General features: G+C 42.3%; 2 protein-coding genes across 2 annotated transcripts; one reads left to right on the top strand and one right to left on the bottom strand.

Moving 5' to 3' along the window:
* Positions 1 to 1,197: 1,197 nt before the first annotated feature.
* Positions 1,198 to 4,411, bottom strand: LOC133001739 (glutathione S-transferase theta-3-like). The gene is made up of 5 exons (XM_061071413.1): positions 4,138 to 4,411; positions 3,467 to 3,554; positions 2,780 to 2,936; positions 2,055 to 2,231; positions 1,198 to 1,577 (listed from the first exon to the last, which is right to left on the bottom strand). The coding sequence occupies exons 1-5, from the start codon at positions 4,241 to 4,243 to the stop codon at positions 1,377 to 1,379; spliced, it is 729 nt and encodes a 242-aa protein (XP_060927396.1). The 5' UTR covers positions 4,244 to 4,411; the 3' UTR covers positions 1,198 to 1,376.
* Positions 4,412 to 7,793: 3,382 nt separating this feature from the next.
* LOC133002190 (myosin-13-like) lies at positions 7,794 to 23,357 on the top strand. Its single transcript, XM_061071957.1, has 18 exons — positions 7,794 to 8,297; positions 9,247 to 9,465; positions 9,985 to 10,224; positions 10,393 to 10,749; positions 14,620 to 14,838; positions 15,367 to 15,633; positions 16,252 to 16,614; positions 16,910 to 17,284; positions 18,878 to 19,261; positions 20,347 to 20,560; positions 20,791 to 20,903; positions 21,183 to 21,389; positions 21,541 to 21,731; positions 21,823 to 21,952; positions 22,053 to 22,157; positions 22,629 to 22,711; positions 22,793 to 22,856; positions 23,081 to 23,357. The coding sequence occupies exons 1-18, from the start codon at positions 7,794 to 7,796 to the stop codon at positions 23,138 to 23,140; spliced, it is 4,095 nt and encodes a 1,364-aa protein (XP_060927940.1). The 3' UTR covers positions 23,141 to 23,357.
* The last annotated feature ends 631 nt before the right edge of the window (positions 23,358 to 23,988 follow it).

Below are 23,988 nucleotides of genomic sequence, written 5' to 3'. Positions count from 1 at the left end.
CGGTGTGCAGCCTGGCCCCGGCGTGCTAGGGATCTACGCGACGCTTACGCGACGCTTACGCGTCCGGTGTGACAGCCTAGCGTTTACGCGACGCTCACGCGACGCTTACGCGACGCCAACGCGACGCTAACGCGTCCGGTGTGTGGCCGGCACAAGGGATTAACGTGGGAGTGGATGGGAGCCAGCTGTTATTTAAGGCATGACGGTGCGCTTACGCGACGCTAACGCGACGCTTACGCGTCCGGTGTGTGGCCGGCCTCAGGATCCACGAAGCAGTGTGACCAGAACAGCTGCAGTGCAAGTACCCAGAATTATAATGGAATATAAATATACTACGACTATCAACCATATGCACTGAAAGTATTAAAAGTCAACGTCTCAGTTCTGCAGAAACATGTCCCTTGTGATTTTATTTTATTATAAATGTGGTTAATACTGAGCATTTTACAGTTGGAGCTGGATTTTAACTTGAGTTATTATGACTGAATTTATCATACAAAACTATTAATTATAAATAAGTAGTAAAGTAATAAACGAGTGTGAACTTACAGAACCAAATTCAAACTGTGACAGAGGCCTCACTAACTCAAATCATATCTACATCCGAGGGGCCGGACCCTCCAGACAGTGACTGATGTATGGCGGGGGGGAGGGAGACACAGAAACTGGAGAAAAAGCGACAGTCTGAGAGTCACTGACAACGTTCACTCAAAACACATCGACCCTTTCTGTGATTTAAATCTTGGTTCCCTAGGAAAGTATCAGATGCAAGAAGCGTTTTAAATACACCAGAGGTTCCCAAACTAAGGGTCACGACCCCTGGATGGATTACCGGACGATTTTTATAACTAATGGAAATTTTGGAAAATTGGAAATTACCACTTTTACCATCAACTGTTACAAGTATGTCATCATATATCTGTTTGTCCTCATTGGACCCCTGAGGTGATTATGGCGAGGGACATGTGATCAGTGACATCATCACTTGCAGCAGGTCAGTTTACGTCTTCACAGGAAACTTGAGATGAACCTTCATTATTAAACATATATACATTTTAATCTAAAACTTAAATTCCAGGAAGCAGCTTATAAATTGACACAACATTTTACCCTGGGCGCGTTTTTTTTTGTTGTATATAATATTTGTGGGACGGGATCATAGAAGTGAACAGTTCAGCAGGAAAAATGACACATTGATTTGTTCCAGTTGCAAAGTTCCACAGTTTCCATTTTATAAAAACTGTAGATTTTATTGCATGAAAATCTTTAAATATCAGAAAGTTGGCAAAATGATTTCCAAGTACTTTTTTCTGCTGATGGAAAAAAATCAACATAAACGTGGAAATTAGAAAATCTGATGCTGTTGAGACTCGTCTTCATTTGAAAAGCTTCTGAAACTTGGGTATGAGCATCGCCAGCTGTGTGTTGCTCTGCATCGTCTGCGGCAGACTGCTAACGACCATGATCGACTCGTGGGCTTCGTCAAACAGCTTCTCACCGAGCTCCTGCTTCACCCGCTCTCTCCAGGCGATCAGCTTTGCTCGGCCCTCGAACGCGTCCAGCCCGGATCCCACAGGCTGCAAAATGCACGACACACACGTGTTCTCAAAAACACAACTCTTACATGAATTCACTTTACAAACACAAGCACATGAAACGAGTTCTGAGACTAATTGATTGATATTTTTCATATAAATATCGACCAGTGCTGCTTCAGCTTTGCTTTGTCTCAGTTTTCAACGTTTTATTTGAATTATTTTGGTTCTCAAGCTGAAAACAACAGGAGTGAACCACAGATTTGATGTGATTGTGAAAGCTGAGGTTTTTCTCATTTCCCTTCATACAGTGCAACTCACACTTTTAAAAACTTCCCCACAGAACCGCATGAAGAAGTTGTGCAACAGTTCCCATGCAGAGAAAATGAAATCAGTCACAGTTGTAGAAACTATTTCAACAGTCACAGTAGAAAATCCTGTAGCTGCAGCCGTGGAAGCAGCAGCAGCAGTAGCACCAGGTGACCAAGCAAATTAAATAAGGGTTTAAAGTTTTTTTACCTGCATGATCTCAACCACAGCCACCAGATCTGCCAGAGAGGGTTTGTCTCCGATGATGAACGGTTTATTCTGCAGGAATTTCTCCTCTAGAAGGTCGAGCGACTGCGTCAGATCCTCCACCGCAGCGTCCATCTTGTCTTTTGGCACCTCAGAGCCCATGATGAGAGGAAACATGGTCTGTTCACAGAGGACATGTTATCAGCTGCTGACCTGATTTATCATGGTTGTTTCACTTAAATTTGAGAGTGATGAATGCTTAAGTGGACCTGTGTCCTGTGTGTGAAACTCTAAACTAAATGTCTCTGAAAGTGACTGGAAATACATTCATGGTTTCACTTTGTGGGAAATTACAGAAAGTTTTTGCTCACATGACGTGTCTGAGGATATTGTTTACGTAATCGGCTTTACATGCTATATAACAATGTCAGGATAATAAATAACTGATGACCCTTAACAGATTAGTGCTTGTCAGTTAATCTTTCAATATGACAAATAGAAATCAAAATTAATTCAATTAAAAATGTTCATATAGAACATTTTGCTGATAAACGTTACATGGTCCCACAACCCTTCAAATTTGTTTTCTCGTGATATTAAAAGTATTGATTATCGCTTCTCTGTGTGTTTGTTGTTGTGTTTAGTTGAGGTCTTGTATTATTGCACAAACTATTACACGTGTGCTCAAGTAGGTCATGGGAAGTTACTGCACTGGGGCAAACTCGTACCTTGAGCAGGAAGACCTTTGACCCGTGAGCTCTCAGGTTCATGTGCTGCCAGGACAGGTATTCATTAACACGCGCTCGCTGCTGCAGGTCAGCCGGGTACCAGTGATCTGCCACTGACGAGGAATATTTCTGCACCAAGTACTGTAGAATGGCGACGCTGCAACACAGACAGTGTGAGGAAGGACAAGTTCATGTTCTAACAACAGCAAACGAAACAGTAATTCACCACACAAGTGTTTTTCTTGCTGGATATAAACGGACTGATCGAGGTTAAGAGGTCACAGAATTATAACTCACTCTTTCGGTACCTGTTGTCTGCTCCACTAATGCTCTCTGTTCCTCAAAATCAATCATGTATTCCCATCGTGGTTTTGAAATGGACGTAACTCTACACTTTTGCGTCATTAAGTTTGATAAATCCTGATCACCAGCTCTGACTTTTCTCACTCGCTTACTTAACAAGATTCTGTTAAATTTGCTGACCCTCCTCTTAATGCTCCAACCAAACGGGGGTCTCACACGTTTGCTATGGAGAAACGAGGTGATGGGATTGCTTCCTTGAGTCTGTGACAGATGAAACTCAGTTTGAATCTGTTGTTTTCTGGACTCAGACACTGCATTTCCATTGAAGGGGTCTTTTAAATTATTTGTACATGTGAGGAAATCAAACCCAATTCCTCGTTGTACCTTTCTGTCAGAACAAAGCTTCCATCCTTCATGACAGGAACCTTCCTCATCACGCTGACTTTGCCGAAGTCCTCGCTGTACTGCTGACCTGAGGCCGACATACAAATCAGGAAGAAGATCAGAAGAAGTTTGAAAACACACAGCACATAACTGAGTGGAAAGGATTGTTCCATCATTTGGAAAAAAAGAGATGAATAAATATCTCTCTTTCTCTCTTGTCCCTGTTATTTGCAATGAATCTCTGTTCTGTATTTTCTTTTCCCAGCACGTCTCTTTTATACTCAATCATCTCAGGGATGCTGTAATGTTTTGTCTGGAGGCTCTGACCTCTGACCCCCAACATCCCACCCACTGGTTGCTTGTATAGTCTGTTATCTAGGACTTTGCGTAACTCTGTTTCTCAATCTCACTGACTGAGACTAAATGAAAAACAGATAGCTAGCTGCTCAGAACAAGTTCAAAGCCTGCAGGACATTCAACTCCCAGCTTCTGCAAACTGCTCTCACACATGTTGACACAGCAGGAAATGTATCTGGAGCTGGAGCTTATGCAACAAGATTTTAAAGCCGAATGTGACCTAAAGGCCTAAATCCCTTGAATAAACATGTAAAAATCAACTATGCATGAATTCCTGAACTTTCCTCTCTGTCCCTGTGTCGTTGTGGAATTACCTGCAGCGAGCTCCACGCGCTTAAACTGGAAGGGAATCCCAACCGCTTTGGCGAACAGGAAGACGGAGCGGCAGGGCTGTGAGACGAGGTCGAGGTAGAGCTCCATCACGGCTGCAGATGTTTTGTGTCCTCTGCGTTTCCCTTTGTGCTTTCAGTCCTCTCCTGCCGCGCCTGTTATCCTCTGTCTGCCCAGAACTCCGCCTCTCCTCGCTTTAAGACTCATTGATTTTTAAACAGCGACGACAGTTCAAAGCAAGCAGGCTGTCATGGCTGAGCAGGCTGACCTTTGGCCTCAGGTTGGCCAAACATTTTGTAAACACTGCAGAGATTATCACACTTGTGGATAGCGCCGCTACTCTCTGATTCAGAGTCCTGGTTTTAATGAGTTTGATCATTATGAAGCTGCATTCTTTATAACTTAACTTATAAAATAAATAACAAAATGAAAAGATTCTCAGATGTGCTGCTTTCATTTGCAATTTTAAAATCTTTGGGTTTTGAAAGTTGGTCAGAAAAAAACATCTGAGGACGTCAGTTTGGACCTTTAAACTATTGATTCATACCAATTTAGCAACAGAATCATTACAATAGTTAGAAAAAGGCTTCAAATCCTCAAAAACGTATCAGGGAAACTTTTATTTGACAGCACCTTATAAAGCTGATATGGTGAACGTGACCAGCTGCTAAATTTCACTGAATTACAGAGAAATGGAGTCACTTCACCAGTTTCACATATAGCTCTGTATTTGGGTTAGGTTTAGCTGAGAGAAGTGTGATACTCGCAGCCTGTCTTGTGTATGAAATGAATCCCCTCGAGAAGCTGATCAGGAAAAGGAGGAATGTAGTTTTTGATTCGTCTTTAACGCAGAGAGATCTCAGGTCCAGAACATCTGCTGCAGGGCAATCTCACTTCTTGTCCTGGAACACGGGTTGTCGAAATGAAATGCATCAAACTTCAAAGAGGGTGGAACTCTGGACACCTACTTCCAACTGATTTTACACTACATAAAAACATACATCAAAAGGTATATTCCTGGGGATAATTAATTTCCAATACTCATAATTACATCACGGCAACCTACAATTTTTTTATTTACACTATGCTTTGTACATCGTAACAAAGGCGCAAGGTGATTTCACTGAGGTATGTATAAAGAAGTATTTGAAATGATATTGTCAGAAGTGGATACAAGGCTTTACAGGATATGTGTTTGTCATTCTGTTACATTACTTAATGACCAAATCTTTTTTCTTTTTTGATAAAGCAGAAAAAAGACATACGTTGGGACTGGGAGCTCTGTGTGTAATATAATGTTTGCGATGCTGAAGGCTTGATGCATAGCAAGATATAATTGGTGTGATGACTTGCTGAGTAGTTATAGATATCCCTTAAGTGTTTATAAGCTTTGAGTGGTATTGTGAAAGTGTGGTGAAAATTGTCTTAATCATCAAATTAACCACTATTCTCAATGTTTATTTACCCTCAAGGACGCAGTTGATCTTTTAAAAGACACTCTAAGGCAGCAGAGTTTAGTCTCTTAACCCATGTGTGGAAGTGGTGGACACACAGAATTTGCGGAACAGTTGTGAAATCAGGCAACCATGTTTATCTAATGTTGGGACATGGTTTTTATGAAACCACAGGCCTACTCTTCGGCCTAAATGTGTAGTCCAAAAGCCTGAAAGCACATGGTCACTTTTTGCCGAAGGACTACTAGAAAGCAAAGGAACTCAGTCTCCCAGAAAGCTGCATGTCCCTTTGTTCCGGTCAACTTCACACAGAGGTGTGCAAAACCACAAGGGTCAACTCCTATTGGTCCGTCTGGCCACTTTACCTGTGAGGTCACCTGGCCAATATAAGGCCAGGTCTCCCTATCTTCACTCTCTTTCTAAAATCCCTCCAAGGACAGCAGGCTGTCCAGGCTCTCCTCTCCTGCATCGCCGAAAGGGAAGCCTGGCATCTTCTCTTCCCATCCAACTAGAGGAGATCAAAGTTGCAGCTTCCAGCTTCATCTCACTAAGGAAACCTCCTCTCAAATCAAGCTCTTCCAAACTCCTAGCAGCGACTCGATGTCCAGTTGCTGGTTGAAGATTCAACCAGCAACTGAGCCTCACAGCTCAACAGAACCGCGAATGCAGAAACCTTAGGACCAACCAGAAGACTTCACAGAACTGCGAACTGAACTACAACTTCCTTTTCCCTTTTCCTTGGATCTGTAACAAAACTGGACTTAATAATTATACTAGACTAAGCAAGACTGTTTATTTGATTCTGTGTGACGTTTATAAGTTTGATATGTGTTGTGATATTGTGGTTACAAGTTATTTGAAAGTTAATGTTAGTTACGCTCTTCACAGGCTCTCTGACCCTTTCATTCTCTGACTTAAGATTTAAACAGACACACGCATATCTCTTCACCTAGTTATCTCCTCCCCCACTTCAGAAGAAAAGGGAGGGCTGTTAAATTTAGGGGGGTCAGCGACCATTTTGAAAGCATGCTGAGGAAAGTGTGAACTTTTGGTCAACCGCCATTTTGAGAGCACCCTGATTTACATAGACAAACACACTCACATACATACATTTGTTTAGTAAGTTCTTTGTTAGTAATTTGTGTTTTTATACTTTATTATGTTCATAATAAATGTTTTTCTTTCACAAATGTTCTTTCATTAATGTTGCATAAGTGAATTTTGCCAACCTCTACACTGCCAAGAACTCCATAACCTTCACTGTTCGTTATATAATCTTTAATATTAAATATTGAGATTTCTAATTGAAATAGATCTAAATGAGACTGATCTTAATCAATAAATTGGCTATCTTTTCCCTTCCTTTGAAGGGTGGTGCCCGGAGGTAACTTTAACCAACTAAAGTTATGATCTAATATTAATATTTTAAATATTATTGTTTTATTTTATTTTGATAACCACATTTATTGATTGCCGCAAGGCACATCATTTTATGGTATCACTTTTAATTATTGCACAACACTAATTATAAACAGATGTTAAGTAAAGTTCATGTTGAAGTCTTGATACATTTCAGTCCAACCCCAGAGAGATAACAAACTATCCAATAAACTTTCATAAATCGGTATAAATCTCCTTGAATAAATCACTAAACAGCTTTAGTTGCTTTCAGACAGTGGTGGCAGTGACAACTGCCTCAAAACAGTGGCAACTTTTAAACACTGTAACATCACAGGCAGCCTCCTTTGAACAGTGTGGCAACAAAGGCAGCCGCTTTTAAACACTGTGGCATCAGAGGCCACCATCTTTAAACAGTGTGGCAACAAAGGCAGCCGTCTTTAAACAGCGTTGCAACACTGATGAGCACCATACTGTTGCCTTTTCGAGCACGACAAGGTTCTCACAAGAAGTTTTTACAAGCTTTCTGTCATGATGCCTTCAGAAAGTTTACGACCTGAAACTCTGGAGGCTTTAAGAAACTCAAAGAAGGGAAAGATATCGGAGAGAATCGAGGTGAGTTAGCTCAGCTAATTCAGATATTAGCTCATACTGATGGTCACGTTAGCCAGGCTGAGCTAACAGGCTATCCCTGTTTATTTAGCGAGCAGGTTATCTGCTGTGCTCTCACACAGTGAGCACTTATCGCCGTCATCTCCATACATCCCAACATTAATACAGAGGATGTCATGTCGCCCTGGCACAGAAATACTGAGCTGAGTACGCTTAGCGTAACGAGTTACCTGTGGTGCTTTGACACAGCGAGACTCGTCTCCATACTATCCCGACGTAAATACGAGGGCCACCGCAAGAAGGGGCGACCAGCCGAAGCACCCATCTCCTCTCCGCCCGCAGCCCCTCTCCCCCGACCTCCTCTCCGCCCGCAGCCCCTCTCCCCCGACCTCCTCTCCTCCGCAGCTCCTTTCCCCCGACCTCCTCTCGGCCCGAGTCCCTTTCCCCCGCAGCTCCTCTCCGCCCACAGCTCCTCTCCGCCCGCAGCCCCTCTCCCCCGCAGCCCCTCTCCGCCCGCAGCTCCTCTCCGCCCGCAGCCCCCCTCCCCCGCAGCCCCTCTCGCCCGCAGCCCCTCTCCCCCCGCAGCCCCTCTCCGCCCGCAGCTCCTCTCCGCCCGCAGCCCCTCTCCCCCGCAGCCCCTCTCCCCCAAACTTCAGACAGGAGTGAAGCTGCTGAGCCCGGTGACATTTTCAGAGATGCAGATACACTTTAATGTTAAACTGAGGGGCTCAGGCTCCATGAAGAAAGACACCGGGAACGGTTTTAACGGGAGTGTTTAAGCTAGGGGGTCGGAGAACTTGGCAAACGGCTAGCCCCGCTAGCAGCTTGATGTTAACCCACAATAAAACACACGTCTTCCAAACTCACCGACTCTGTGTGAAATAAATCCTTGGTTCAAAGAGTTAGCTTGATATTTAACAACATATTCAGGGGACAATTTAATACCCTACATGAGATATCATTTGACAAGAAAAAAAGCGTGCACTTGACTTACTTGACTCCACTTGCTGGAGGAAAAGAAAGATGGCGGAGATCGGGCGAAGAAATGCCGCCGGAGAAAACAGAAGCTGACGTCCTGACGTCAGACGCAATATGGTTAACTTAAATGAGGCGCCTTACAAGCTTTTTTATTAAGTTGATAAAGTACACAAATGTGGACTGCCACCACTAAAGCAGAAAACTAAGTGAGATTCACTCAAAACTTTACATTACTTCAACTATTACTCAAATCCCCTTTTTAGAGTGCAGTCAGAACAGAACAGAACAATTAGCTAAATGTACCGACACTGAAGCAGCTTGGTGGAAAATGATGGGAGGGTAGACACTGTTGTCTTTTTTCTTTCTTTTTTGTCCTGTCCTTTTTGTTTCATCTGTTTTGTTGATGCAGGGCATTGCTTGTTTACTTGCTATTCTTTTTTGTCATTAGTCTTTTTTGTCAAGGATTAGTTTTTCACCTTCTGTAAAAAACAAAGGAAACATAACTGTCGACTGTTAATTTCTCTGTTATGTGATTGGTTTCCCAATAAACATATTTGAAACAGAAATAAAAGTCATTTGATACATTAGTACTGTTAAAAAACCTTCATGGATGAACCTCACTTGTGTTATAACGTGTTTTTGTTCCTCCAGGATTTTCTGGGCGGCGATACAGAGACCTTCAGCTTGTCTTCACAAGCCGGCCTCATATTGGACGGTCAGGGTTCCTCACCCCTGCAGACGTCCAGCTTCCTGGACTCCAGCTCTTGGCACTCCAGCCTCGGCCTGTCTGAGCAGACAACAGACTCCATCGTGTCAAGAGAATTAGTCTCTGACATCAACACTCAGGCGCTACAGGACGAGCGTGAGGAGGCAAGTCTGTCCGTCACATCTGAACACATTATAAATAAATGCCACGACTTTAGTATATGTCTGAAAGCAGCTTAGACTTCACGGCAGCAGCAAATAATTGTAAACAAAAGTAGAACTTACCTTTTTGTTTTGAAGATGTATTTTCTGCATTTGTTTATTCTCAGATGATTAGAGATGTAAATATCGTATCACAAAAATTGTTTTTAAACGTATGTCCTGTTAATCTAGTCGTATGTGACACTTTTTTAAAAATGACAGTTGTGAAGTTATTCAAGTCTGTTATTAATAGTAAAGTTTTGTATTCAAATATAAACGAAACAGGTTTTAAATTACAATTGTTTACTCTTTGTCATGCAAATTCATCTGGCTTTTAATTCAGTAACTCACATTTGACAACGTTCAACTTTGTCTCGAAACCTGCAGGAGAGCTGCAATTAGTTTTATTCCATATGTTTCCGCTGAACTCTTCTTCATCGGTCAGTCTATAATATCTAACTCTGTCATTTCTTTGTGCTGCAGACTCTCAGCGATGAAGCAAAGTATGAAGATGTGCGTGTTTGCAAGGCCAACATCGAGCAGGAGTGGCATCTGCAGGCGGAGGGCAGGGGGAGGTTACGAAACCTCAACATCATCCAGGAGGAGATCCTGCAGCTCAACCAGACTAATAGTGACCTCCCTCTGTCCAGCCTCAGCTTCTCCAGCACCAGCAGGAACCAGCTGTGCTCATATGTGGCGGAGTTGGTGAGAAAGACGGCAGAGGTCAGTTAAATTAAGTCAAGGAACTTGTGTGCAGTCAGACAAACTCTTACGATTGTAATAAAACAGCATTGTACAAGAAGATGAAGCTGCTTTTTTAATAAACTGCTGGAAAGGCTTAATTATATAATCTTTTAATCAGTGTTTCCATATCTAACCGCATCTCTCCAGGGGGCGTTTCCCAGCATGGAGGACGTGGCTGAGGCTGAACGAGCCCTCAAGAGGATGAAGTGGCTGATTGAAATTCTGCAGGAGGAGGTTGCCAAGGTCCAGGCACGTAAAAAAGAGGAGAAGGAAGCACTCAGGGAGCAGGCGGAGCTACAGGTGCAGCAGGAGTGGCTTCGGCATCAGTATCAGCAGGCGGAGGGCAGGGGGGGGTTACGAAACCTCGACACCTTCCAGGAGGAGATCCTGCAGCTCAACCAGCTGCTGGAGCCGTCCTACCAGACTAATAGTGACCTCCATCCATCCAGCCTCAGCTTCTACAGCACCAGCGGGAACAAGCTGTGCTCGGAGGTGGCGGAGTTGGTGAGAAACACGGCAGAGTTTAAGTTCAGGTTCAGATCATTGTTCCTTCTTACACTGACAAGGAACAAGTCGAGAGAAATGGGAGATGATTGTAAACGTGTTGAAGGTTATTGCAACTTGGTTTCTATTCTTTTTTTCAAATAATCTAAACAAGCGAGTTAAATTAAGTCAAAAAACTTGTGCAGTCAGACAAACACATTACGACTTGTCAAAAACGATCAATTCAGTTTCAACTGAACTTTTCAACATCTGTAATTACATAGTATGATTCAAACTACTTTGTTATTCATTATAGAAATCTACAATGCAGTAGAAATATTGAATTATCTTTTATTCCAGTACAAGATATCTCTAATTTGGCTCAATTTAAGTTTCCTTTTATCTTACCTTTAAGATGCATTAAGTTTGAACTTCGAGAATGTTGTAGATATCATGAACTTGAATTGTGAATATCAAGAATTAAATGTAGATATCTGAATCTGGAATTATCATCATAATTAAGTTGCGTTAGTCTGTAATACTTATACGTCCTAGAGAGATGTATGAATGTTCATCATGTCAGAATAGATAGAAGTTTATAAAATGCAGCTATTTGAGTTAAGTTTGATGTAATTTATAAAATATATAAAGTTCAAGCAAATTAATAAGGGCCCGAGCACCGACGGTGGGAGGCCCTATTGAATTTTGTTGTGCAATAATAGTTAGGAGTGATACCATAAGATTGTGTGCCTTTAGGCATTCAATAAATTTGGTTATCAAAATAAAATATAAAACATTAATATTTAAAATAATAATATTAAATCATAATTTTAGTTTGTTTAAAGTTCTCTCGGGGCACCACCCTTCACAGAAGGGAAAAGATAGCCAATTTATTGATTAAGATCAGTCTCATTTAGATCTAGTTCAATTAGAAATCTCAATATTTACTATTAAAGATTATATAATGAACAGTAAAGGTTTATAGAGTTCTTGACAGTGTAGAGGTTGGCAAAATTCACTTATGCAACATTAATGAAGAAACATTTTTAAAAGAAAACATTTATTATCAACATAATAAAGTATAAAAACACAAATAACTAAACCAAAAAAACTAGATAAACCAAGATGTGAGTGTGTGTGTGTGAACTAGAGTGTTCTCAAAATGGTGGCTTGGCCAATAGCTCACACCTTCTTCAGCGTGCTTTCAAAATGGTGGTTGACCCCCTAAGATAGCAGCTCCCCCCCTCCTTCTGGAGTGGCGACGTAGTTAAGTAGGTGTAGAGATGCGTGTCTGTGTGGATGCTAATCAGATAATGGAGGAGTCTGTGTAGAGTGTTACTCACATTAACTTTCATTAAGCTTGTAACTACAATAACACAACACGTATCAAACTTATAAACCCCACACAGAATCAAATAAACAGTCTTGCTAAGTCTAGTATCATTATTAAGCCCAGTATGTTACCAGTCCTCAGAAAGGGAGAAAGTTGCCGTAGTTCAGGTAGCAGTTTGTCCTGCCGGTTGTGTGAAGTCTTCTGGCTCGTGTGGTCTCTGCTTCTGCGGTTCTGTTGAGCTGTGCAGTTCAGTTGCTTATTGAATCTTAGTTCTTACCTACAGGACACAGAGTCGCTGCTAGGAGTTTGTAGAAGCTTGAGTTGCGAGGAGGTTTCCTTGAGAAAGTGAGCTGGAAGCTAGACCTCTGACCTCCGGTTGTTGGATGGGAAGAGAAGATTTGCTGGAGCAGCCCGGCCCTCTCCTTGGCGCTGCAGGAGAGAGGGGTGGCCGTATGCCTCATCGGTGTGTCGGTTGAGAAGAGAAAGCTGGAGCAGCCTTCCGCCCTCAGAGGCATTGGAGAAAGAGAAGGAATTGGGGAAGACCTTGGTCTTATATAGGCCCGGCTAATCACACTTATGCCTGATTTTGCTGAAACAAAAGGAACCTGTTGCCTCCTGGGAGACTGAGTTCTTTTACCTTCTCAGAACAAAGAGAACAAGAGATCCTTACCAAAGTTTGCAGGAAGTACAAAGCCCAAAAAAGTTATTGTATTCTGGAGTAATTTGAAATGGGCATGGCAAAATGGCTCAACAGCGCCACCTACGGAAAAAACCCTCATTTAGCTTTAGCCGATCCTCACGTAAATGAGGACAGTTGTGTATCATGACCAGATGCACAAAAGTCTTTCAGTGCATTATGAAAACGGCAACAGGAAGGCGGTCATATTGGATTTAGTGGTCAATTTGGCCATTTTCCACATTTTTACTTTTAATAACTTGTCCCAGGGCTTTCATCAAATTCAAATTGAGGTGAATGTTATCTCAACAAGGTGAAGATATAAACTACCTTGAATTTTGCGTTTTCATCACAGGGTGTGACTGTGGCGTCAAAGTTTGATAACACACCTTTCTTTTCTTTGCTTCGGCTGAAGGTAGCATGCCAACCAGCGACCCCCAGACCAGCTCTGTACTTTCTGATAGTTAGTCATTCAATCCTTTTCCTGTATGTCAGCTCTGGTCTTTTAACTATTCTTAATCTTTATTTACTCTCAAGGTCGAGTTGATCTTTTAAAAGACACTCTAAAGGCAGCAGAGTTGTCTCTCTTAACCCATGTGTGGAAGTGGTGGACACACAGAATTTGAGGAGCAGTTTTGGAATCATGCAACCTTGTTTATGTAATTATAAACAGATGTTTAGTAAAGTTCATGTTGAAGTCTTGATACATTTCAGTCCAACCCCCCCAGAGATGACAAATTATCCAATAAACTTTCATAAACCGGTATAAATCTCATTGAATAAATCACAAACAGCTTTAGTTGCTTTCAGGCAGTGGTGGCAGTGACAACTGCCTTTGAACACTGTGACATCAGAGGCAGCTGCCTTTAAACAGTGGCAACAAAGACGCTTGCCTTTAAACACTGTGACATCAGAGGCAGCTGCCTTTAAACAGTGGCAACAAAGACACTTGCCATTAAACACTGTGACATCAGAGGCAGCTGCCTTTGAAAAGTGGGAGAATTTAGGCAGCTGCCCCTAAACAGTGTCAGTTTCTGTTGACACCGGAAGCTCCTTACGAGCTCGACAAGGTTCTCACAAGAAGTGTTTACCAGTTTTCTGTCATGATGCCTTTAGAAAGTTTACGACGTGAAACTCTGGAGGCTTTAAGGATCTCAAAGAAGGGAAAGATATCGGAGAGAATCAAGGTGAGTTAGCTCGGCTAATTCAGATATTAGCTCATACTGATGGTCACGTTATCCAGGCTGAGCTAACAGGCTATCCCTGTTAATTTAGCTGTATTTAACTAACTTTTTTATCATCTAAAATAAACTGTTTAACATTTCAACTCAATCAGGAGCTTTTCCAGTCACAACAAAACAGAACAATTAGCTAAATGTACCGACACTGAAGCAGCTTGGTGGAAAACATTCAAGTATATTTGCCACTGAATACAGTGTGAATTTAAAATGGATAATAGCAATTAATAGATACAAATGTACAGTTAATAAAAGAGATAAATGTCAGTAGAATTAGATGTTAAACAGCCTACTAATATTAACAGATTAAACTGAATACAATTTGAAACACAGATACACTAAAATAATGTCTATAAGCCCAAACCCAGTTTAAAGAGATCTGATTTTCGTTCAAAGATTTCAACATTTACAGCTGGAGAAACTTATTTAGGATCATTCCCATGTGAATATTTAAAAGCATCACTCGTGCCTGCAGATATTCCATCAGGCCAGTGTGAAATGTCTGATCTAATGAAACCATGTGAGATGAGTGGATGTGGTCATGCTCTCCCAATAGAAATAAAAGTCATTTGAGACATTAAGACTGTTCAAAAACCTTCATGGATCAACCTCACTTGTGTTATAACGTGTCTTTGTTCTTGCAGGATTTTCTTGGCGGGGATACAGAGACCATCAGCTTGTCTTCACAAGCCGGCCTCATATTGGATGGTCAAGGTTCCTCACCCCTGCAGACGTCCTGGTCCCCTGACTCCAGCTCTGGACACTCCAGCCCTGGCCTGTATGAGCAGACAACAGACTCCATCGTGTCCGGAGAATCAGTCTCTGACATCAACGCTCAGGAGCTACAGGTCGAGCGTGAGGAGGCAAGTCTGTCAGTCACATCTGAACACATTTTAAGTAAATACCCCGACTTTAGCATATGTCTGAAAGCAGCTTAGACTTCACAGCAGCAGCAAATACTCGTAAACAATAGTAGAACTTACCGTTTTTTTTTGAAGATGTATTTTCTACATGTGTTTATTCTCAGAAGAATATTAGAGATGTATATATCATATCACAAAAATGATTTTTGAACTTATGTCCTGTCAATTTAGTCGTATGTGACTTTTTTTTTAAATGACAGTTGTGAAGTTAATCAAATGTCTGTTATTAAGAGTAAAGTTTTGCATTCAAATATAAACTAAACAGGTTTTAAATTACTATGTTCACTCTCTGTCATGCAAATTCCTCTGGCTTTTAATTCAGTAACTCACATTTGACAACTTTCAACTTTGTCTCTAAACCTGCTGGAGAGCTGCACTTTGTACTATTCCATGTGTCGCCGCTGAACTCTTCTTCATCTGTCAGTCTATAATATCTAACTCTGTCATTTATTTGTGAATGTGCTGCAGACTCTCAGCGATGAGGCAAAGGATATAGATGTGCTTGTGCGCAAGGCCGACACGCAGTGGATGCAGGAGTGGCGTCTGCAGGCGGAGGGCAGGGGGAGGTTACGAAACCTCAACATCATCCAGGAGGAGATCCTGCAGCTCAACCAGATGCTGGAGCCGTCCTACAAGACTAATAGTGACCTCCCTCCGTCCAGCCTCAGCTTCACCAGCACCAGCAAGAACCAGATGTGCTCGCGGGTGGCGGAGTTAGTGAGAAAGACGGCAGAGGTCAGTTTAAGTTCAGGTTCAGATCATTGTTCCTTCTTACACTGACAAGGAGCAAGTCTAGAGAAATTGGCAGATGATTGTGAACATGTTGAAGGTTATTGCAACTTGGTTTGTATTCTCTTTCTCAAATAATCTAAAGTGAGTTAAATTAAGTCAAGAAACTTGTGCAGTCAGACAAACTCATTACGTCAAAAACAATCATTAATTCAGTTTCAACTGCTCAAAACACCTGTAATTTCATAGTAAGATTCAAAGTACCTTTATTACTCATTACAGAAATCTACATTTCAGTAGAAATATTGAAATATCTTTTCTACCAGTTCAAGATATCTTTAATTTGGCTCAATTTAAGATTCCTTTCATTTTATCTTTAAGATGCATAAAGTTTGAACTTCTGAGAATGTTGTAGATATCATGACCTTGAACTGCGAGTATCCAGAATAAGTATAGATATCTGAATCCGGAATTATCATCATAATTAAGTTGTAGATGTCTGTAATACTTATAAAAACAGAATTGTTCAAGAAGATGAATTTGCTTTTTGAATAAACTGCTTGAAAGGCTAAATTAAATTATCTCTAAATCAGTGTTTCCTTATCTAACCTCATCTCTCTCCAGGGAGCGTTTCCCAGCATGGAGGACGTGGCTGAGGCTGAACGAGCCCTCCACAGGATGAAGTGGCTGATCGAAATTCTGCAGCAGGAGGTTGCCAAGGTGGAAGAACGTAAAAAAGGGGAGGAGGAAGCGTTCAGAGAGCAGGTGGAGCTACAGGTGAAGCAGGAGTGGCATCTGCAGGCGGAGGGCAGGGGGAGGTTAAGAAACCTCAATACCATCCAGGAGGAGATCCTGCAGCTCAACCAGCTGCTTGAGCCATCCTACCAGACTAATAGTGTCCTCCCTCCGTCCAGCCTCAGCTTCTCCAGCACCCGCGGGAACAAGCTGTGCTTGCATGTGGCGGAGTTGGTGAGAAAGACAGCAGAGGTCAGTATAAGTTCAGGTTAAGATCATTGTTCCTTCTTACACTAACAAGGAACAAGTCTAGAGAAATGCGAGATGATTGTGAACATGTTGAAGGTTATTGTTACTTTGTTTGTATTTTTTTTCTTAAATAATCTAAACAAGCTATTTAAATCAAGTCAAGGAACTTGTGCAGTCAGACAAACTCAAAACAAAATTGTACAAGAAGATGAAGTTGCTTTTTGAATAAACTGCCGGAAAGGCTAAATTAAATAATCTCTTAATCAATGTTTCCTTATCTTACCGGATCTCTCTCCAGGGGGCGTTTCCCAGCGTGGAGGACGTGGCTGAGGCTGAACGAGCCCTCCACAGGATGAAGTGGCTGATCGAAATTCTGCAGGAGGAGGTTGCTAAGGTCCAGGAACGTAAAAAAGGGGAGGAGGAAGCACTCAGGAAGCAGGAGGAGCTGCAGGTGCAACAGGAGTGGCTTCAGCATCAGCATCTGCAGGCTGAGGGCAGGGGGAGGTTACGAAACCTCAACACCTTCCAGGAGGAGATCCTGCAGCTCAACCAGCTGCTGGATCCGTCCTACCTGACTAATAGTGACCTCCCTCCGTTCAGCCTCAGCTTCTACAGCATCAGCGGGAATAAGCTGTGCTCGCAGGTGTTGGAGGTGGTGGCAAAGACGGCAGAGGTCAGTTTAGTTCAGGTTCAGATCATTGTTCCTTCTCACACTGACAAGGAACAAGTCGAGAGAAATGGGAGATGATTGTAAACGTGTTGAAGGTTATTGCAACTTGGTTTCTATTCTTTTTTTCAAATAATCTAAACAAGCGAGTTAAATTAAGTCAAGGAACTTGTGCAGTCAGAAAAACTCATTACGACTTCTCAAAAACAATCATTAATTCAGTTTCAACTACTCAAAACTTTTCAACATCTGTAATTACATGGTAAGATTCAAACTACTTTGTTACCCATTATAGAAATCTACAATTCAGTAGAAATATTGATTTATCTTTTATTCCAGTTCAAGATATCTTTAATTTGGCTCAATTTAAGATTCCTTTTATTTTACCTTTAAGATGCATTAAGTTTGAGCTTCTGATAATGTGGTAGATATCATGGACTTGAATTGTGAATATCCAGAATTAAATGTAGATATTTGAATCTGGAATTATCATCATAATTAAATGGAGACGTCTGTAATACTTAAGGCTCTTATATACTACTACGTGTCCGTTTCTCGGAGAGGTCTCAGCGGGGGCGAAGAGTCTTTTTGATTTTTACTTCTCCGACACAGTCCGTCGGAAAAAATTCATCGCCAAACCCATAGGTGGCGCAACGGAAGACGAGCTCAGAGAAGCCTACCCCATTTGGGAAGAAGAAGTCCACGTGTCTCTGTTTACATGTTAGCCTGCCTCCCACACACTGAACCATGGCAACTAACAGAACTAAATAAAGTGACACCCAGCGTGTCAAAATGCTGATGTAATCGTTTCTTAGCGCAGCGGTTCCCCGGTCTTGTTTCCGAACTGTGTTGCTGATTCCACAGCTTGAATCTGCTTGAGGCTGCATGTAGCTAGAAGCTACCCGGAGCTAGCTCCCCCCCAGCTTCCACACACAGTCAGCAGGGACTCCCGGCACTGACAACTACTATCCAGTGTTTGCTTCTAACCTGACGGTATTATAGAAACAGTGTCATGATAGAAGTGGAATTAAAGTCGTGACGGCGGGTTCTTGCACTGTTACCACCGCAGTTAGCATGGTGGCTAGCCTAGCATGCTAGCGCCGTTTTGAAAGCTCGTTATAACCGTATGTGACCGTGCACACATGCCCTCAGTGCTCGAACGAGCCACCGTCAGCCGGACAACTCCGCTGGCTTAACACACACGTCACATTAATCATAGAATCATAGTTGTGTTCGTGTTTGTTGCTACAAGTAAACAGGAAGTTTGAGGTCCGGAAATACGGAAATGACGTCATACGGAAATTATGTCGTTCGCGGACCAATCACAGCCAAGAGCTGTCCGTGGGGTCTCCGAAATAAACACGTACAGTCAGAAAAATCAGACGTGTACGAAAAGCTGTCCGAGGCGCTCGGAGAGGGCGTTCCACGACGGATAGGGCGGTCTTATCTGTCCGTAATAGAAAAAACGGAGAGGCATAAATTGGCCTTTAAAAAGCATTGTACAAGAGCATGAAGTTGCTTTTTGAATAAACGGCTGGAAAGGCTAAATTAAATAATCTTTTAATCAGTGTTTCCGTTTCCTACGGAATCTCTCTCCAGGGGACGTTTCCCAGCGTGGAGGAAATGATTGTGGCTGAACGAGCCCTCCACGAGATGTGGGAGCTGATTCGACTGCTGCAAGAGGAGGATGCCAAGGTCCAGGAATGTATCAAAGAGAAGAAGGAAGCGCTCAGGAAGCAGGAGGAGCTGCAGGTGCAGCAGAAGGCGGAGCAGTTGGCCAAAGAAAAGGCTCAGCGGGCAGAGGGCAGGTGGAGGTTACAAAACCTCAACATCATCCAGGAGGAGATCCTGCAGCTCAACCAGCTGCTGGAGTCGTCCTACCAGACTAATAGTGACATTCCTCCATCCAGCCTCAGCTTCTCCAGCATCAGCGGGAACAAGCTGTGCTCGCGGGTGGCGGAGTTGGTGAGAAAGACGGCAGAGGTCAGTTTAAGTTCAGGTTCAGATCATTGTTCCTTCATACACTGAGAAGGAACAAGTCTAGAGAAATGGGAGATGATTGTGAATGTGTTGAAGGTTATTGCAACTTGGTTTGTATCATTTTTTTCAAATAATCGAAACAAGCGAGTTAAATTAAGTCAAGGAACTTGTGCAGTAACACTCAGCGGGAAACACAGAGTTTCTCTGGTCACATCTGCTCAGAGAACATCTGCTTCATGGGCAGAGCAGAAGCTGCAGTTGGTTCGTACCGAGCTGGAGTTTCTGCTTCCTCCTCCTCTCTGCTCTCTCCTTGTGCTCAGTAGAACACGAGACGTGACGCTCACAGTCGGGATTACTGACACCTTAATCATCCCAATAAAAAATAACCTGAACTAACCCTCTGAACTTGAACTAGTTAATTTTAAGTGTGAACTGGCTCAAAACTGCAAACAGTTACTGGACACCAGTCAGCATTGAAAGGCAGAAGTAGAAGGGCTGGATCATTACACTCCTGTGACCAAACCTGCATGAGACTGCGGTTAGGCCCGCCTTTCTCATTAGCATAAGGACACAGAAATGTGGGAATAAATAAATGTACTTATTTATTTCTGTATTCATTAATTAATTTCCTTTTTTATTTACTTATTTCTGTATTTATTTATACATTTATTTATTTATTTATACTTAAGTCATGTATAGTCCTCCATATAATTACATAGTAAGATTCAAACTACTTTTGTTACTCATTATAGAAATTTACTTCAATATAAATAATTAGTTATTCGTAATTCCAGTTCAAGATATCTTTAATTCGACTCAATTTTAGATTCCTTTTATTTTACCTTTAAGATGCATTAAGCTTGAACTTCTAAGAATGTTGTAGATATCATGAACTTGAATTGTGAGTATCCGGAATTAAATGTAAAAATCTGAATCTAGAATTATCATCATAAATAAGTTGCAGATGTCTGTAATACTTATAAAAACAGCATTGTACAAGAAGATGAAGTTGCTTTTAGAATAAACTGCTGGCTAAATTAAATGATCTTTTAATCAGTGTTTCCTTATCTAACCTCATCTCTCTCTAGGGGGCGTTTCCCAGCGTGGAGGACGTGGCTGAGGCTGAACGAGCCCTCCACAGGATGAAGTGGCTGAATGAAATTCTGCAGGAGGAGGTTGCCAAGGTCCAGGAACGTAAAAAGATGGAGGAGGAAGCGCTCAGGAAGCAGGCGGAGCTACAGTTGCAGCAGGAGGCGCAGAAGAAGGAAGCGCAGTTGGCCAAAGAAAAGGCTCGGAGGAAAGGTGAGAGGGAGCAGGAAGATTTACAAAAGTGTTCTGTTCATAATATTTATTCAAAAAATGACAGCTGCAGCATGAGGTGGTGTTAGTCCCTCACCCGCAGGGATCAACCCTGAATTGCCCCCTTTATGTGAACTAAAAAGAAAAGACATTTCGACAAATACAGTAAGAACATCCTGTTGATTTATTATTATTGATGTGACGATATAACAGTTCTAAACCTGTTCCTACAGGGCTGCAGGACAGCGCTGAAGACCGTACGTTGAGATGGTTTAAGGATCTTCAGGATTCAGCTGCTCAGTGCGCTCAGTCCTTCGACCAGCTCAACTCCTCTAAAGACGTCCAGGTGGGTTCATCTTCTCTGATCAGTGTTTGGAATGTAAATTTCCCAGCAGCCTTTAGGACACTTGCCAGGAGAAACTGATTTTAGATGAATAATAACAACAACAGTCTTATACGAGACAAGAGCAGACGACAAACAGCAGGAGGATACAGACTGTAACAGTGAGCTGAGACTGACTCGCACTTGATCGAGCAATTAACAAACTGTGGCTCCGCACCACGATCACCACTGACTCCAATGACATCATGTTCATACCTGGTTTTCTTCCTTCTGACAACACAGACGGTGAAGCTGGAGCTCCAGAAAGCCACCAACATCCTCATCGATCAAATTTCCAGCAACTCTGGTTCTCAGCTCAGAGGAAATTACGACGAGATCGTCAAGCTTCTGTCCGGGCGGTGGGTGATGTCGGGGGGGAAGTCTGTCTCCACCTCCCAGCATCCACAGGGCCTGGACTTTGTCAGCTATAAACTGGCCGAGAAGTTTGTGGTGAGTCCGTCCAGTCGTCACGGAATCTCTAAAGTTCAAGACATGAGTTTGTGTTGGGGGTGATGCAACAACAAATGAAAAACTAGTTTGTCACTTTTACGACCTGTTTTCACTCCACAAACCAAAGAATAACTTTAAATCCTCTGGACAGAAACAAGGAGAGGAGGAGGTGGCGTCTCACCACGAAGCAGCCTTCCCCATCGCCGTGGTGGCCTCTGGCATCTGGGAGCTGCACCCGCGGGTGGGCGACCTCATCCTCGCTCACCTGCACAAGAAGTGTCCGTACGCAGTCCCACATTACCCTCCAATGAAGGACGGTACATCTGTGGAGGAATATCAGAAGTGAGTGACTCAGAATCCTCCCTCCACTCCATTGTGTAAAGTTTTCGTGCACAGATTTTAATGACCTGTGTTTTGCTCTTCACTTCCTCAGGATTCTTGGTTACCGTGTGGACGACTCCGGGATTGAAGGTCAGGACAGTTTCCTGAAGAGGATGTCTGGGATGATCCGTCTGTACGCTGCCGTGATTCAGCTGCGGTGGCCCTACGGCTCCAAGCAGGGGGTAAAGACATTCTTGACCTTTGTTGAGGTTCTAACCCTCTGAAGATGTTATCTCTTTGCACTTTTGAATGGATTTTAACTGGTTATTTGTTGTGTTTCAGTCCGCTCCTCATGGTCTGAACCACGGCTGGCATTGGTTGGTTCAGATGCTCGACATGGAGCCTCGGGCCGACATCACAGCAACGCTGCTGTTTGACTTCCTGGAGGTGAGTCTCCTTCACATCACTGCTGGTTCATGTGTGAAGGATTCTTTTTTAAATCTTTTATCTAAACATCTCTTGGTTGTGTTTGATTTTTTGCTATAATTTAAATTGAAAATGTGGGTGATGTCTCCCTATCGTCTGCTGTTGCAACACAATTTGAGCTTTGTTTTTTACCTTGTATTTATATGGTCTTAAATGTTTTAAACTGCGGAAAATGTCCAAGATTGTAGGTCTGGACATTTTCCGTTAATGTCTGAAAATAGCTTCAGTTAGTTTTCTCTCTTCAGGTTGTCTTAGTACACTGTGATCCATGCAGGTTACCATGACCAGGGCCCTGTCTTTTATTTTTTATTTATTAAGTCAAACCCTGAGAATCGCTCCTGTCTGTTTGAAAAGCTGTAGATGGAAGTGTAACTGTAACTGAAGCAGCTCAGCTCTGGTGCTGATGTTTGTCTTTGTGTTTGTCTCTCTCAGGTTTGTGGAAATGCTTTAATGAAGCAATACCAGAGCCAGTTCTGGAAACTCATCCTGCTGCTCAAAGAGGAATACTTCCCCAGGTACACAACACACTCCCTCTGGATTTAAAACACAGATTAACAGCAGCTGTCAACAAAGCTTTCTCTGAAATGTGTCTCCAGGATCGAGGCAGTGACCAGCAGTGGACAGATGGGCTCAGTCGTCAGACTCAAAGTGTTTCTGGAGGTAAGATACTCACTGCTCATGTTAGACGAAAGAACAACGATGAGTCTGAACGCTTCTTCTGAAAAGAGACGTTCATTTAGAAGCTGTTTTCAGACGTTCACCTCTTCACACTTTTCATAAACGTCATCAGAACTTCATTCACATTGAGATGAGGGCTGCAGCTACTGGTTATTTTCATTATCGATGAATCTGCTGAGGATTTTCTTTCTGAATCCCTCACACAGACATCTCTGCAGAGAGGAGACATCAAACCTCCCAAAGGTCAACTGAGCTCCACGTTCTAGAGGTCGTGAGGACGAGGACATTTGAGCTCTGAATTATGCTGAGAAGTCGTCGTCACATCTACCAAAGCTTCAATGTTACGAGTTATCCCATCAGAAGCTTTGTGTTTGTTTAGGAAGATAGTGTTTTTGTTTACCTGTCTCCTCTCTCTCTCCCCTGTCTTTCCTCTCTCCTACTTACATATATTTGAACCTTTATTTAAGAATACAATAAAGTATTTTTTTTCAATCCTTTTACGATCAAATTGATATCTTTATTTTCATATTTGCTTCATTACGAATAAAATAGAGTGACACGTATATCTTTAAATGTTTTTATTCATTTTATTTATTTATATACAAACCGGTACAAACACAAACTGTGGTGCTTTCAGGGCCTCTGTGTCGTGCTACGTGTGGTTCATTCAGGAGCGTCGTTTTACAACTCTACCACCGCAGCAGCGGCGTCAGAGGCGTCAGCAGAGACAGCGGAGCCTCCTCTCAGCATCATCCTCTTCATCCAAGCTCCAGTGTGACGGTGGTACAACCGACTGCCAACATAAAAAATTCAAAGAGGTTCAGTTTACGTTATAAAACGTCAAAAGATTCTCTCGATAATTTACCTCAAATGTGAGGATTTTGCTTAAAGGGACTCTTACCTTTGTTGCATTTTTACACTTTTTGTGTATAAGGTTAAATTGGTATTAATAAGGTAATGACACTCTAAAATGCAAGACAGACCCACCAGGAGTTAAAGCAAACAATTATTTCACTCTCGTAATATTTAGTGAATACTTCAACCAATAAAATTCTTCGGACCGAAGGACCTTATTGGCCGACAGACCTGTCTGTTTGCTGCATGGAAACAGACA

This window comes from Limanda limanda, chromosome 5 (assembly GCF_963576545.1).
Source record: "Limanda limanda chromosome 5, fLimLim1.1, whole genome shotgun sequence".
Classification (NCBI taxonomy): Eukaryota; Metazoa; Chordata; class Actinopteri; order Pleuronectiformes; family Pleuronectidae; genus Limanda; species Limanda limanda.
Note: the sequence above shows the minus strand (reverse complement) of the source record. Positions and strands in the feature narration are given on the sequence as shown.

Excerpts from the sequence above, each read along its gene's own strand:
- LOC133002190 (XM_061071957.1), top strand. The coding sequence starts at position 7,794 with ATGTCGCCCTGGCACAGAAATACTGAGCTGAGTACGCTTAGCGTAACG. Across the intron at positions 21,732-21,822 it reads TCTGTGGAGGAATATCAGAA|GATTCTTGGTTACCGTGTGG; the intron begins GTGAGTGACTCA and ends TCACTTCCTCAG. Across the intron at positions 22,857-23,080 it reads GACTCAAAGTGTTTCTGGAG|ACATCTCTGCAGAGAGGAGA; the intron begins GTAAGATACTCA and ends TCCCTCACACAG.
- LOC133001739 (XM_061071413.1), bottom strand. The coding sequence starts at position 4,243 with ATGGAGCTCTACCTCGACCTCGTCTCACAGCCCTGCCGCTCCGTCTTC. Across the intron at positions 3,555-4,137 it reads GCGCGTGGAGCTCGCTGCAG|GTCAGCAGTACAGCGAGGAC; the intron begins GTAATTCCACAA and ends TGTCGGCCTCAG. Across the intron at positions 2,937-3,466 it reads AGCTTTGTTCTGACAGAAAG|CGTCGCCATTCTACAGTACT; the intron begins GTACAACGAGGA and ends TCTGTGTTGCAG.